The 13,395-nt window shown below is 51.3% G+C and overlaps 6 protein-coding genes across 6 annotated transcripts; 4 read left to right on the forward strand and 2 right to left on the reverse strand.

The window, feature by feature from the left end:
• Positions 1-36: 36 nt before the first annotated feature.
• Positions 37-390, reverse strand: T069G_09443 (uncharacterized protein; the record flags this gene model as incomplete). Its single annotated transcript, XM_056176653.1, has 2 exons — positions 37-218; positions 282-390. 2 exons carry the CDS (start codon positions 388-390, stop codon positions 37-39), a joined length of 291 nt encoding a protein of 96 aa, XP_056025131.1.
• Positions 391-630: 240 nt separating this feature from the next.
• Positions 631-2,379, forward strand: T069G_09444 (adaptor complexes medium subunit family domain-containing protein; the record flags this gene model as incomplete). Its single annotated transcript, XM_056176654.1, has 4 exons — positions 631-674; positions 726-1,145; positions 1,212-1,765; positions 1,853-2,379. The coding sequence occupies 4 exons, from the start codon at positions 631-633 to the stop codon at positions 2,377-2,379; spliced, it is 1,545 nt and encodes a 514-aa protein (XP_056025132.1).
• A 581-nt stretch (positions 2,380-2,960) lies between these two features.
• T069G_09445 (acyl transferase domain-containing protein) lies at positions 2,961-4,305 on the forward strand (the record flags this gene model as incomplete). The annotated part of the gene is made up of 2 exons (XM_056176655.1): positions 2,961-3,132; positions 3,212-4,305. 2 exons carry the CDS (start codon positions 2,961-2,963, stop codon positions 4,303-4,305), a joined length of 1,266 nt encoding a protein of 421 aa, XP_056025133.1.
• A 382-nt stretch (positions 4,306-4,687) lies between these two features.
• T069G_09446 (uncharacterized protein) lies at positions 4,688-5,401 on the forward strand (the record flags this gene model as incomplete). Its single annotated transcript, XM_056176656.1, has 3 exons — positions 4,688-4,738; positions 4,826-5,093; positions 5,142-5,401. The coding sequence occupies 3 exons, from the start codon at positions 4,688-4,690 to the stop codon at positions 5,399-5,401; spliced, it is 579 nt and encodes a 192-aa protein (XP_056025134.1).
• A 334-nt stretch (positions 5,402-5,735) lies between these two features.
• T069G_09447 (AFG1-like ATPase domain-containing protein) lies at positions 5,736-7,682 on the reverse strand (the record flags this gene model as incomplete). Its single annotated transcript, XM_056176657.1, has 3 exons — positions 5,736-6,826; positions 6,878-7,327; positions 7,376-7,682. The coding sequence occupies 3 exons, from the start codon at positions 7,680-7,682 to the stop codon at positions 5,736-5,738; spliced, it is 1,848 nt and encodes a 615-aa protein (XP_056025135.1).
• Positions 7,683-8,909: 1,227 nt separating this feature from the next.
• Positions 8,910-13,248, forward strand: T069G_09448 (uncharacterized protein; the record flags this gene model as incomplete). The annotated part of the gene is made up of 5 exons (XM_056176658.1): positions 8,910-9,248; positions 9,345-9,414; positions 9,474-10,402; positions 10,466-12,878; positions 12,932-13,248. The coding sequence occupies 5 exons, from the start codon at positions 8,910-8,912 to the stop codon at positions 13,246-13,248; spliced, it is 4,068 nt and encodes a 1,355-aa protein (XP_056025136.1).
• Between the last annotated feature and the right edge of the window lie 147 nt (positions 13,249-13,395).

The following is a 13,395-nucleotide window of genomic DNA, read 5'->3' on the forward strand; positions in this document are numbered from 1 at the left end:
CGCACGGCTGCAAAGAAAGACACCAATGCCTCAATCTCATTTCAGAGCTCTCCAAAGGCCCATCCATGCGAGAGCGGCCGAGATGGTCACGATGCCAGCCCTTCGGCTCCTCATGCCAAAGATCGACTTGCTCTGAAGAATAACGGCCCGCTGCTTTTCGAGCTGCGACATGCCTGAGAAGTAGCTATAGCCCGCAAGACAGAAAAATGCACCACTCCCTATTTCCCTGTCAGCCTCTCCTTGTCCAGATGAGACTGCCTTTGCATGAGACCATTACTAACCTATAACTTTGCAGCTCAAGCAGTCATCGCCGCGGTCCTGGCGCAAAATGTCCTGAAGCCGCTCTGGTTTCTCAAGCGACTGAAGAGTCGGAATCTTATCGCCGGCCATGTTGAAGAAGCCGCTGGTTCAGTAGTTGAGGCACTCAAACTCGAAGCAAGATCGAGTACGATTCGATAAGAAACACCTGATAATGGTGGGTTTTCAAGCAGCTTGTGCAGCGACGTGAGGTGATTGGCACAGCTGCCTTAGTCAGCACAATCCACCACCGAGTTTCGTCATGCTTAGTTGCGCGACTGGAGAGCTGGAGCTCGTGGCATTGAACCTTGGACAAGGCGCTGAGCCGTCACCATGAACGGCGTTATTGAAGCGCTGCACATCTACGATGACAACAGGTAACCTCTCAGCACCCTATAGGCCCTTCCAAGCACTGCTAACAGGTATAGGAATCCCATTCTATCGCACACCTATACGGGACGGCCCCTCTCAGCTTCCCACCTTCTCTCTCTCTACCTCGAGCATCCGTTTCCTCGGCCGAGCCTGATCTACCTCCCCAATGCAAACCCTCCGACGCTCGTCTTCAGCCTGACACACTCCAATCTACTGTTCCTGGCCACCTCATCGACCGAAATCGAACCCCTCCTCGTGCTCGAGTTCCTCCACCGGATCGTGGACGCCTTCGAGGACTTTGTTGGGGCACCCTTGCTGGCCGTCAAGCTAGAAAACAACTACGATGTCGTCGCTCAACTTCTAACGGAGATGTGTGATGCAGGGACCGTCAGTACGACGGAGCCCAACGCTCTACGAGAAGTGGTGGAGATGGAAGGCTGGGTCGATAAGTTGCTAGGTAGCATCAACCTACCTGGGTATGTGCAGACCTACAACACTTCAGCAACTGATGGATATGCTTCTCTCAACTAACTTTGGAATAGGAAAAATCCACTCAATACAAATTCAAACACACCGTCCCTAATAGCCTCCAACACGCCAGCGCTCCCGTGGAGACGGGCCAACGTACGGCACACGTCAAACGAGCTCTACGCCGATGTCGTCGAAACCCTCTCCGTCACGCTAGCTCCTTCAGGAAGGCCTTTGGCTGCATTTGCCAATGGGACAATTGCATTTACGTCAAAGGTGTCAGGCGTTCCAGATGTTCTGGTGACCCTAAGCAGTCCGTCAGGAAAACATAATATCGGTGGCATCATGGAACTACCCGTCTTCCACCCATGCGTTCGGCTGAACAAGTGGAATGAACGACCTGGAGAATTGAGCTTTATACCACCCGATGGACGATTCATCCTAGCTGGTTACGAGGTTGACCTGTTACCTTTTACAAGTGGCAAGAGTGGGAGCGTAAACTCAAACAATCTCAAGCTTCCCGTTAACCTTGAGATGAAAACCGGCCTTGGACCTGTGGGATCCGAATTCGAAGTCAGGTTACAAACCAACAAGATTTTTGGCACCCCTAATTCATCATCAGCGGCAAGCCAGCTGGGGCGTGCTGCAGGCGTACCTGGAATCCCTGGACGGTTGTCATCACCGCATCCTGGAACCCCAAGCTCGCCACTTCTAGATGACTTGACAGTCACTATTCCTCTGCCTGAAGACGTGAGGAACCTCTCTGATATCAGACCGTCTAGGGGGGATGCAAGCTTCAACAGGGCCGAGGGGCGACTCGAGTGGCACATCCCCGCAAAGGAGATATCTGGCCCGACGTCTCATTTTGGATTGAGGTGTACGGTGGTAGGGTCTCTAGCTGATGACGATGAAGGGGAAGAGTTTGATCCTACGGGATTCGGCTTTGGTACTGACTATTCATACAACGAGCCATACCAAAGCACACCAGCTGCCAAAAAAGGCAAGGAAAAGCAGGGCGCGGATGATGAACAGGACCCTAAGAGGGTAGCGCAGAACAAGATTCTGATGCCTAGCTCGGCATCTGTAAGCTTCTCTGTCAAAGGTTGGCTGGCAAGTGGGTTGAAAATTGAGAGCATTGTAATAGACACAAGGAAAAGCCGAGGATTGGGCGAGGGTGTGAAGCCTTACAAGGGCGTCAAGTATCTGACAGTTAGCAAGGGAGGAGTAGAGATTCGCTGCTAATAGACTGCTAGACTGGGTTTTGAATTGCGTTGCTCGCTATTGTTATTTAGCAGTATCCCTGCTTAAGCAGGCAGATGGAGTGTCATGCTCGTACTCGTGTTGGGATTTGAATAGTATAAGTCGATCTAGTCAATACCCGAATCAAGTCCGGAGCGACTTCACTATTACTGACATCCCCCGGCAACTGCACACCAATAAATACCGTCAACAGATCCTTTGGGCCCAACAATTTCAATTGCCCCAACGAACAGCTGCAGCTTCCAGTAAGCGGAAGCTTTTAAAGATGCCGGAATCTGCAGCCCTTTGGCATTGCCGTGGCTAGGTATTTGCTAGTGCAGATGCTACAGTTCGGTGACAGCTCGGGAACAGCCACTTATAACGCTATACCCCACGTGCTTCTTATCCGGGTGCGTCACTGCTCCTTATCCTTATCCTCGGATGAGCTTCTATAGTACCTACTTCACTTCTGTTTGGCCATTCCATATCCACCCTGTCATGCCGATTCTGGCCGTATAAAGCGCAATCATCGACCTGAAAGAAGGCGGAATTCCCGTGGTTCCAACATTGGCCGTCGCGAGGCCATGAAGCGCTTTGGGGGTCCTGTTCTGCATTGCCGGCGTAGCGCGAGGGTCAGCCGAGATGCGTCATCGCTGACATGGGCTTCGCGATGTTGCGCGCCGGCATCTGGCGGACATTCAGTGCGATGGAGCTCGAGCAGGCCTGGAAGGCCGCGGACGGCGATTTTCTTCCCGGGTGAGCTTTGCCTGTGCGATTGCCGAGGTTTAGAATAGCTCTTTGTGACTGATGCGAGCTTTGCGCGAGTGTGGAACAGGTCAGGGAGTGCAAAAGGTTGGCATGCTGTCGCCTTGGCTGGAGGCGTTTCCCTCGACAGCTTCGCAGATTATCGAAGAGATTGACCACTGCGCTGGGTTCAAAATCTCCGACGTCATACAGAATGGCCCGTCCAAAGTGCTCACGCAGACGACCATGGCCCAGCCTGCCATCATGGCCACGTCCATCTTCATCTTGCGCATCCTCGAGCGCGAGTTCAATTTCCGAGTTGCTGACCACTTCGACTTTACGCTGGGTCATTCTCTGGGCGAATTCACTGCATTGGTCGCTGGAGGATATATTGCCTTTGAGGACAGCTACTATTTAGTGCAGCGGCGCGCAGCTGCGATGTCGGAAGCGACGAAGAAGGCTATACAAGAGTATGGAGGCGAGTACGGCATGGTGGCTGTGATTACAGAGCCGGAATATCTACAAGGCCTAATCAAGGCGATCCGGGATTTCGTTGGGCACTCGAGCGACGGGAGCAAATCGGAGAGCAACCAAGATGTGCCACCGATTGAGCAAGTGTTGATCGCCAACATCAACAGCAAGAACCAAATCGTATTGAGTGGCAACATGGAGAGAATCAAGATGCTAATAGCGCATGTTCGCCAGTTCTTGGGTCACGACCCACGAGCGGTGCGACTACACAGCGACAGTCCCTTCCACAGCCCTATCATGAAGCCTGCGGTAACTGTCATGAAGACGCTACTGGAGAAGAAGAGTCGCGTCCCAGGCCGAGAAAACGAGGATATCGTTACGTTCCCGGGACTGATGCCATGCATCAGCAATGTCTCAGCCAGACCGTTCCAAAGCAAGGAGCAGCTAAAGGATCTCCTGGCAAGAGGATGTCTCGAGACGGTTCGATGGTGGGCGGCAATCAAGTACCTCGACCAAGAGGAGAAAGTCAGGCGATGGGTTGGTATCGGCCCCGGCAAAGTAGGCAGAAACCTGGTAGGAAAGGAAGTGGGCATGAGAGGAAAGGATCTCGTCAAGGGAGGGGGCGTATGGGCGATTACAGACCCGTATGAGGTGGAAGAGGTGCTACGAGGATTAGAAGAGACGGCAAATATCTTAGAGGATGAGGACGAATGAGGGATGACAGCTTTATAGATATCTAGGTTGGAGGGCTCAGCTCCGGTATATAGGGTTCCGTGTATTAGTAGGGTAAGGTTAGCAGAAGATGGCGAGCACATTGGCACGACGGATGCGCCCAAGGGTGTTATTTTGTAGGCGAATTGTAATATTATTTAATGATTTTCTCTTTATAATTCCTGTAAATCAGCTGCAGTGATAAAAGATAAGGAGTCTATGTTACCATGTCTAGCGAAAAAGGTGAAGCTTTTAGAGATGACCGAGGCCAACCCCCACCAAGATGGCCGTACTTTATACGTGCATCCTAATCCTTGCCCACTGCAGCTAAGCTCCTGCACCTCAACATCAACCGCAACCTCTCCAAACAACACACAAACGAACCATGTCAGCCGCAATACCTTCTGTCGCCTGCCTCGGCGTCATCGGGCGCAATGTAAGCTTAGATTTTCCCTCTTCTCTCTCTAGAAGCTAGAAGAGCGCAACAAGATTGGGCCAGCAGCTGACGAAATCGCGCCCGCAGAACAACCCCCTACACATCTCCATCTTCCCTTCCTACGATCCAACCGCCAACGCCTTCACGCCGATCCGGAACCCCCTGCAGTTCTCCCTCCTGCTGTCCTCGACAATCGACGTCTTCGACTTGCGATCCAAAACCAGCACTGCGTCGGGCGACTTTGGGCTCCTGCACGCCATCGACGACCGCCTCGCGGCGTATGGTTTCGAGACCAACACGGGCGTGCGGATGGTCTGCATAGTGGACATGCGCGGACGACGCGTCGAGGCGGGAGGTAGCGGCGTTGCAGGTCCAGGTGGTGGTGCGGCGGGAGCATCGACAGCTTCCTCGACTTCGGCCTCGGCGACGGCGGCGCGATCGTCTGTGGGGAGCGTGGGCGCGGGATTGCGGGATTCGGAGATCAAGCCTGTGTTTAGGGCGATGCAGAGCGCGTATGTGCGGCTGCTGCAGAACCCGTTTTACGATCCGGACGAGCATGCGCCGCTGGGGGGGAAGGGTGGGCGGAGGATCACGAGCAAGAAGTTTGGGGATGACATGAAGAGGATAGGGGAGGCGTGGACGCCAGGAGTGACGACTCTGTGAAGATGAGGAGAAAAAGAGAATATTGAGGGAGAGGGAGAGAGATAGAAAGCTGTGATTAAGGGTAGGGCGATTGGGCATTTGCATTGGCGTTTTGGCGGGTGGGCTGGCTATTCATGATATCCATGATTGATATGGTGTACAACTAGCGAGATTGCGAGATGTCGTTTGGTTTTGGCTCAGACATTGTTTTCCTGTCTAGGGCATGTAGGATTTTGTAATGGTTATAGTCCATCTTCAATACATCTCTTGAAATCTTCAGCCGTCTATATCTATGAAGTACTCCATAGCAACTAGACACATAACACCTATATATATGTCATTCATGTCCATTTTCTCATTCCTTTTCCCCGCTCAGCTTCTTCAGATGCTCAATTCTCCATTTTGATAGTCCTGCTACCTCTTCTACCTCTACACTCTCCCCCATCTTCTCTGCGCTGTCCACGGTCTGCTTCACCATGGGCTTCACCTTATAAGGCTTCGACGCCTCTCCCCCTTCCCAGTGCCGTGCCTCTATTGTCAACGGCTGCCACCAATCTCCTGTTCTAGCATGCCACCTCGCGCTGCACAACTCCCATAATCGCGAAGCCGCTCTCTTATAAGCAAAGCGTTCGTCTTCTCCCGTAAAGGCGCCCGTGTTACCAAAGTCGACTGGCCGCTTCTGTAAGCCAAAGTCGGAATCCTGGTCCGGGTCGTACTTGGATGTGGCAGATCTGGTGTCGTAGTAGGACACGTTGGGACGGAAGGGGGAGATTTGGTCTTGATAGACTTCAGCCACGGTTTCCGAGTATGTAGCGTCGTCAGCGTCGGTGTTTGCATTCTCGCTGTTGTCGTCGGACTTTCCTGATGAGCTTGTAGATAGCGATGTCTCGGGGAAGAAGAGATCATCAGGAGGGTTTTCGGCGCGGATGATGAGCTTACAGCGAGCTTCATACATAGCGTCGAGGAGGGTGATGAAGCGCCTTGCTTCGTTTTTGCTTAGTATTGTCAGCACGGGGACGCGGTCGATGATGAATGTGTGGTAAGTGGATGCCATTGTGAGATAGTCTGCCGGTCCGAATGATTCGACGAGCTTGTCAAAGTTCCAAAACACAAAGCCGTTGTAGTAGCGCGGAGTGACTATTTGACGGCCGTAGACGATGAGCTTGGACGGCTCCCACGGGATTGGCTCGCTGTTAGATCCCGAAACGGCTTCTTGGACTTTCTGAGTAAACGTTTGCTCATCTTCACCAACGAGATAATAATAGTGTGGCCTCTTTTTGGTCGTGCTCTCATCGTCTGCCTTTTCAACTGGAGTGGCGATGCGCGCAACACCATTGACATCTTCCAACTGATTCACTGAAGCATCAGGACTGGAATGCTCTTCCCTCCGCCGCCAATCTTGGACTCCCTCCATCTGCCAAAAATCGCATCTAGCCTTGAGGACCTCTAGAAATGCAGCAAAATCACTCGACTGGCCGAAAAGCTCTCCTCGATTACGTGTCGCGCTCCCAAATATCTTGCCCATAATACCCCTCGATGTCGGGGCGTAATCAATGCCCGTAGCGTTCTGTAGCTCCTCCGGCATCCGATTTGATGATGCGACAAGGACTCCGCCGAGCTGGAAGAAGGTAACGAATAAGTTGCTGAGAATTTTGCTAGCAGCACGGTCTGGGAGCTGGAATTCGTCTAGGAAGAGGATTGGAGACTCGTCGATGAGTTTCTTGGCCATCCAGAGGAGCGAATATTCTGCGGCTGCGTCTGAAGACTGAGGGTGTGACTTTCGATGATTTTCGAGTTGGGATAATGTGTAGAGCATGAACGTGTTGAAATGCCATCGCTTCTTCTTCTGCGTTGGCAAACCCTCAGCGAGAAGATCCAGCAGCATCGACTTTCCCGTGCCAACTTCTCCAGAAAGAAATAGTCCCTTGGGAGAATCAATGTCAATAGCTGTTTGGTGATTGGTAAGAACTCGAGTAAGAGCAAGGCTCTCTCTACCCTCAGGCGTGTTGAGTAGATGTTTGAATATGGGATTCCGCCATATTGCGTGGTGGCGTAGTGCCAGGATGCCCTCTCCGGTTTCTTCCTGCGGTGTCTTTTTGGGTTCAGTGAGACGGGCTACTTGATCCAGCCGCTGGCGATATTCGGTCTGGGGAGAGTAGTCCTTTATACGGACATAGATCTTGTGTAAATGGCGTGCCAGACGGTGTTGGGCCGGGTCGGGAGAGTAAACACCTGCGGCAACTAGTGACTGGTATTTGACCAAAGGGTCGGTGATGATAACGGCCGTGGAAAATCTCCTCATGCTGATTATATGGCTCATCTCTCTAGTTGTATATAAGTGGCCATTCAGTGAGTAATGTTCGAAGATTTCTTGCTTGATATTTCTGCCATCTACATTCTGGTCTTCGCGGCGGTCCTGTATAGAAGCGAGGAAGTGTGAAAGGGGAGGATATAGAACGATGAGGAGAATTGTACAAGCGAACCTCTAGAATACGAATGAAGAAGGAGACATCCAAGAGTTTACAATAAATACAGTGTAGAGCATCTAGATGCAGTCAGATATGCGATTGTCTTAATTGACATCAAAAGATTGTCCAAGTGCCAGATTTTATAACACCCGAGGTTGTCTGGCAGTAGCTGTAGCTTACCCTAGGAAGTTCGAGGGAGTAGCTGAGCTGGTGCCATTACAGTACCTGCATGATGCTAAACACCGTACACTCACAGAGATGTCTTCATACCTGCAGTCGCACGTCTCCAGTCATAGTTCTCAGCCCTTCTAGGTGGTTGGTGAATCAATGCTGCATGTAATTTAATTGTATTATGTCAATCAATGCCATTGAGCTGCTTGAACAAGGTAACTGCACTGTATTTGATACCAACTCGATTGCGTGTTGGAGATACGGAGTACTTTTTAATAGCAGCAAAATAACGTGTCGGCCGTTGTACTTGTGCACGGTTCTCCAGCTATGACTTTTTTTTCTCCTTGTCCTACCTAGTAGATGTCTGACGACAGTGTGATTGCTTTTTTTTTGTTGATTATTACCCGGCGTGCAAGTACCTTCTGATATACTAAAGCCTCATTGGTACTTGTTCCTGAGGTATCGCGTGGGTACGTCAGATGGCCCATCGTTCGGCGCGCCAGAGCAATGCTACTTAGTAGGTACCTCATCTTGTATTGTAAAGCAAGTGGAAGCCCACGTACCTACACTGTCTCCACCTCCGTGCGCTGGCGATTCTGCCCATTTGTTTTTCCACCGCCAGCAGAACCAATGAATCCAAGCAGCTGTTTTGCTTCTCTCACGCACTACACCACATTTGCCCTTTGGCCTGTGGAGGTCAATCTTGCATCCTTCATTACCCAAGAACAGGCATTTCGGCATGTCCTTCTGAGTCTCTTTCCATCATCGAATCCATCTCCCGAAAACCCCCGGAACCATCAGCTGCTGCCATCGCGACTCGCGCGCCCGGCGCGATCCCTGCGATCTCAAATTCCAGTTCATCGCCTGGTCCAGCCTTTTCGTCAACTATCATGTTTTCTCCATCCGCGAACGAAGGTGGCCCGGCCACGGCGACTCGCTCCCGACGGCGATTGCGCCCTAAGAGCCAGGAGCAGCTCGTGACGGCTCCCAAATCCAAGAGACAGCGCGTGCCTCTGAGCGAGCAAACTTCGACCAACAACGACGCCCAGCCCGAGATGGTTGAGGCCAGACCGGAAAAAGCTGCAACACCCGTCGAGCCCAAGAAGGATATTGCCGTCGAAAACGCTCCTCCAACACAGACCGTATTGCGCAAGGAGCTAATTGTGCGGACGAAGAAGCCTAAGCATGGCGATCGTGCCGCCCAAAAGGGTGATGGGAGCCTCGTTCTAGTATGCCGCAAGCTTCATCCTCGCTCCCCACGTCGCATCAAGTTCTTCATCAACAACTCCATTGTCGAATGCTAATATTTTTTCCCCTTTCTCTAGACAAGCACCAATGCCTATACTGTCAGCAAATTGCCAGCACTGCCAGACAGAATCCGGAGTGACTGGTCTGGTATGTTTTGTTCAATTTTTTTTTTTCGCACCTGCGACATCGCGTTCTAACCTGAGCAGGGAGCCAACACGCCGACATTTTCTCATCATCCGGCTATGCATTGACACTAACACCTACACATGCTGTTGTTTGGCCTTACAATTCGACTTCGCAATCCCCCGAGACCTTCACCTTCACTCTGCCGTCCTCCTCGAAGCCCAACGATGCCCTCCCGGTGGGATGCCTCGTCTCTCCCTCTGCGTCATCAACCGAACCTGGACTGGTTGTTGTTATGGCTAGTACTGGCAAGGTCGTCTTTTGGGAGTCTATTTCTAGCGCTGCTACGTTCGCCTTCATCAAGAAAGACAGGTCCGGCGTCGAGTATCAGATTTCTGGAATGTCTTCGGGCGAAAAAGTGGTTGCCATCACTAATGCAGAGACCGCTGGGTTCCTCCTAACCTTTAATAGTGGGCGCTTGGCCTACATGAACGTGCGAGACAGCCACGGACGACCGGCAATTTCTGTTCAGTTTTTACGAAGCAATCTTTCGACTTCTACCAGCGGCATATTCGGCACCATTCGCTCTGCCTTTTCGCACCTAAGCCTTAAGGGGGATATTGCAGCTGTCCGGGCTGATAGATCCACAAGAGTTGGTGAAAAGAATATTGTTGCTATGACAAACAAGGGCAAGCTGCAGTCATGGAATGTTCACCGCGGAGGCCACAGTGAACCGTTTGGCGAATTTGATGCCCGAGAGTCCATCATATCAGCACTCTGGGAAGTCGACCCTTTCTGCCGCGACCTTCCAGCCGACTCCTTCGAAGCTCTCGACTTTACTTTTGTTCCGAGGGGCCTGGAGCACAAATACCTAGATCTTAGCAAGCTCAGCGCCGCTACATCTACGGATGACCCATCTGTTCAGCAACTGCTACTGCTTGTTAGCTTGACTAGCCGAGCCGTCTCCCGTTACGCCCTCGTCGAGGTGATTCTAACGCAGAGGAGATTCCAAGTAGGCATGATTCGACCGATTACCTCCTACACTACACCAGTTTCCCCGGCGGATTCTATCCAGGCTGTAAGGCCGCGGCTCTATCTGCCACGTCCTGCACTCGTGGCTTTCGCAGTATTTGACCGTGCTGCGGTAATAGCGTCCATTGCAGTATCTCCAGAGTCCCCTGATGCCCAACTTCAAACCGACACACACACCCTGTCTCCTTCATTTGAAGATGTCATCGACTTTCGTGAAGATAACGTGCATGAGGTCATTGGATCTGGATTTGAAGAAATGTCGCATGTATCGTCTTCCAGCGAGGAAAGTCGAGCTGCTCGCGCCAAGAGCAAAAATCCAGCCGTGGTGCTGATGGTTCGCGGAGCTGGAATCGTCCGTATTGCGACAACGGATGTGGACAAATTCGCCAGTGATCAACCTCCACAAATATCGGCCAAAGGCAAACTCGAGCAGGCCGTCTTCTTTGGCACCAAGAAGAACAACCCTCTGGTTTTCAATGCCCGCCAGGAAGTGACATTTTCAAAGGACGAAATCGCGCAGGCGGCACAAGAGGTCAGCAACGAGATTCTGAGTTCGACTACCGCATATATGTCTACCTTGCCTGCGTCATTGGAAGAAAATCTTGTTGCACGCTCGAATGCTTTGGAGAAGCTTATCCTTCACCTCAAGGCTACTGGTACCCATCTGGACCGCAAAACCCGCTGGAGTCTGTTATACAATGCTGAAAAAATGCACGTGGCAACGCTCCTTTGGAAGCGACAGGAGGCTTTTGTCGCAGCGCGCCCGTCTGACAGCAAGAAGAGCTTGATCGGATACATTGTTGAATTCATTCATCAGGATCAAAAGCACAATCCTAGTGCTGAAATTGGCGAGGTTGATCGTATCCGACACTGGTTTATTAACGACATATTCCGTCTTGAACTCTTTGTGGCATGGGCATACGAGGTTATTAAGATCTTGTACAAAGATAAACTACTGGATGACGCCAAGGTGACAATGATGATTTCCGAAGCACTTCAGATTAACATATGTGCTCTGCTTGGAGCTCTGGAATTCCGCAAAAACAACCTTGCGTTCTACGGGCTGGGTGACGAGAAGCTGAGAATGGGCATCTTGCGTGATGGATACGACGGCCTCCCTGAGCCATGGACAGGATGCCATTACGTTGCCAACAATGTCGCGCGCTTAGTTGAGCTCTCGGATCAATGGTATCAGAAATGGTCAAAAGCCGCGGATGAAAAAGCTAAGCCATCAGGCAAACCAGACCCTGCCATCATTTCCAAGATTTACAAGGATCTCCCATCGGCCATTGACGGCATGCTCACTTCTATTCTGGAATATGCTCGATGGGCTGAGACGACACCGGACCAGAAATCCATGGGCCAAACCTTTGCCAAGGAATATCAAAAAGAAAGGTATAACAGACCCATCAGCCTTGGACGAGCAGGTAAATGGGAAGAAGGAGCTACTATCGCCGAGAAGCATGGCTGCCTAGATGGCCTAGCAGTTATCCTACTTGATCATATCGAGGAATTAGAGCTGATACTCAGCGAGCCCACACTGACTACTTTCGAGTCACAAAACTTGAGGGTTTTGAAGAAAAGAAAGGAAGCAGAGCTAGAAGAAAGGTTCACCCGATATGGCCAAGAATTCGCCTTCCCCGTTTACGAGTATATGCTCGAAAAGCACGGAGTTGATGCTGTGTTGGCATTTGGGCTCGAGACATTAGGCTACAAGACCCGGTTCCTTCGCAGCAGACCTGAATTGGCACGGATATCATGGATCAATGACATTCAGCAAGAACAGCAAGTCGGTCATGCTGCAGAGACGCTAATCCATCTCGCTCTTGAAAAGGAGCATCAAGTGTGGAGCAAGAAAATCGAGCTCAGCCTTGGAAAATTGGCCTTGTTGGCTGAGATAGAGAAGGTAGAGAAGACGTCGCCGCCTTCGAGCTCCAAGCCAAAGACAGACCTTCGACTTGAGCAGAAACTGGCGCAGGTTGACAAGGAGCTCATTACAGTTAAGATCCAAGATCAGCTCTATGCCCAGATTTTCCCCAGTACTTACGACGCCGTTGACGAAGCAGCCGCTTTGAACCTTGCCATGGAGGCCCATGGTGCAAATGTGCCCAAACGCCAGAAAGCTCTGCGCCAGGTTTTCGAGGATGGCATGGAAAGACTGCTCAAGCATGAAGCTCTTGATGCCATGACGCTGATTGACCTGTTGACACTCGTGGAGCTCACACAAGAATCCCGAGAAGAAATAGCACATCCGTTTTGGTTGGCTCTTAAGGTGGCCGAGAGCAGTTGCCACGGCGATGAACTTCGCGACGCCAAACGGCTCATCTGGAGGAGGCTCTTTATCCGGGATGACTGGTCAAAGATCAACGACACGCAGTTGAAGGATGACAAGGAAGTGGTGGAGAGACTGGCAAGCACTGAGCTATACGCAATGCTTTCAGACTGCATTCAATACCGTGAGTGGAATCAAGAAGACAAGTAAAAGAAGAAAGCTAACGCAACCTTACAGAGACTGCCCATAGTGTCTTCAAGCCCATGTCGCCTCAAGATGCCCTTGGTGCCTTTTCAGAGCATCTTGACAGCCGTTTCCGTGACTTTGAGGCGGGCATGAGGTCAAAGCTGATTGACGCCATGCATCACGAGGACAAGCTCCTCACACAATACATTGAAAAGAATCGCCTGACGGAATGGGAACGCACCGCTCTGGAAGCGGCACAAGCCCAGCACATCAAGGAGCAGGCAGAGAATGCCATTCCTCCCTTGAATCTGTCCGCGCCCCTGTTGGGCGGCGAACTTAACCCTAGCACTAATGGTAAGGCCTTGTAAAAGGCCACGCGGAGGAAGAAATGAGATGAGTGAAAGAAGGTACGGAGGGACAAAACCGGGTTCAGAGTGAAGAAGGGAAAAGACGTAAAGAGAAATGACTTGACAAATTTCTGTCATTGGGCGGCGTTTGGCTAATTGATTCATGTT

This window comes from Trichoderma breve, chromosome 6 (assembly GCF_028502605.1).
Source record: "Trichoderma breve strain T069 chromosome 6, whole genome shotgun sequence".
Classification (NCBI taxonomy): Eukaryota; Fungi; Ascomycota; class Sordariomycetes; order Hypocreales; family Hypocreaceae; genus Trichoderma; species Trichoderma breve.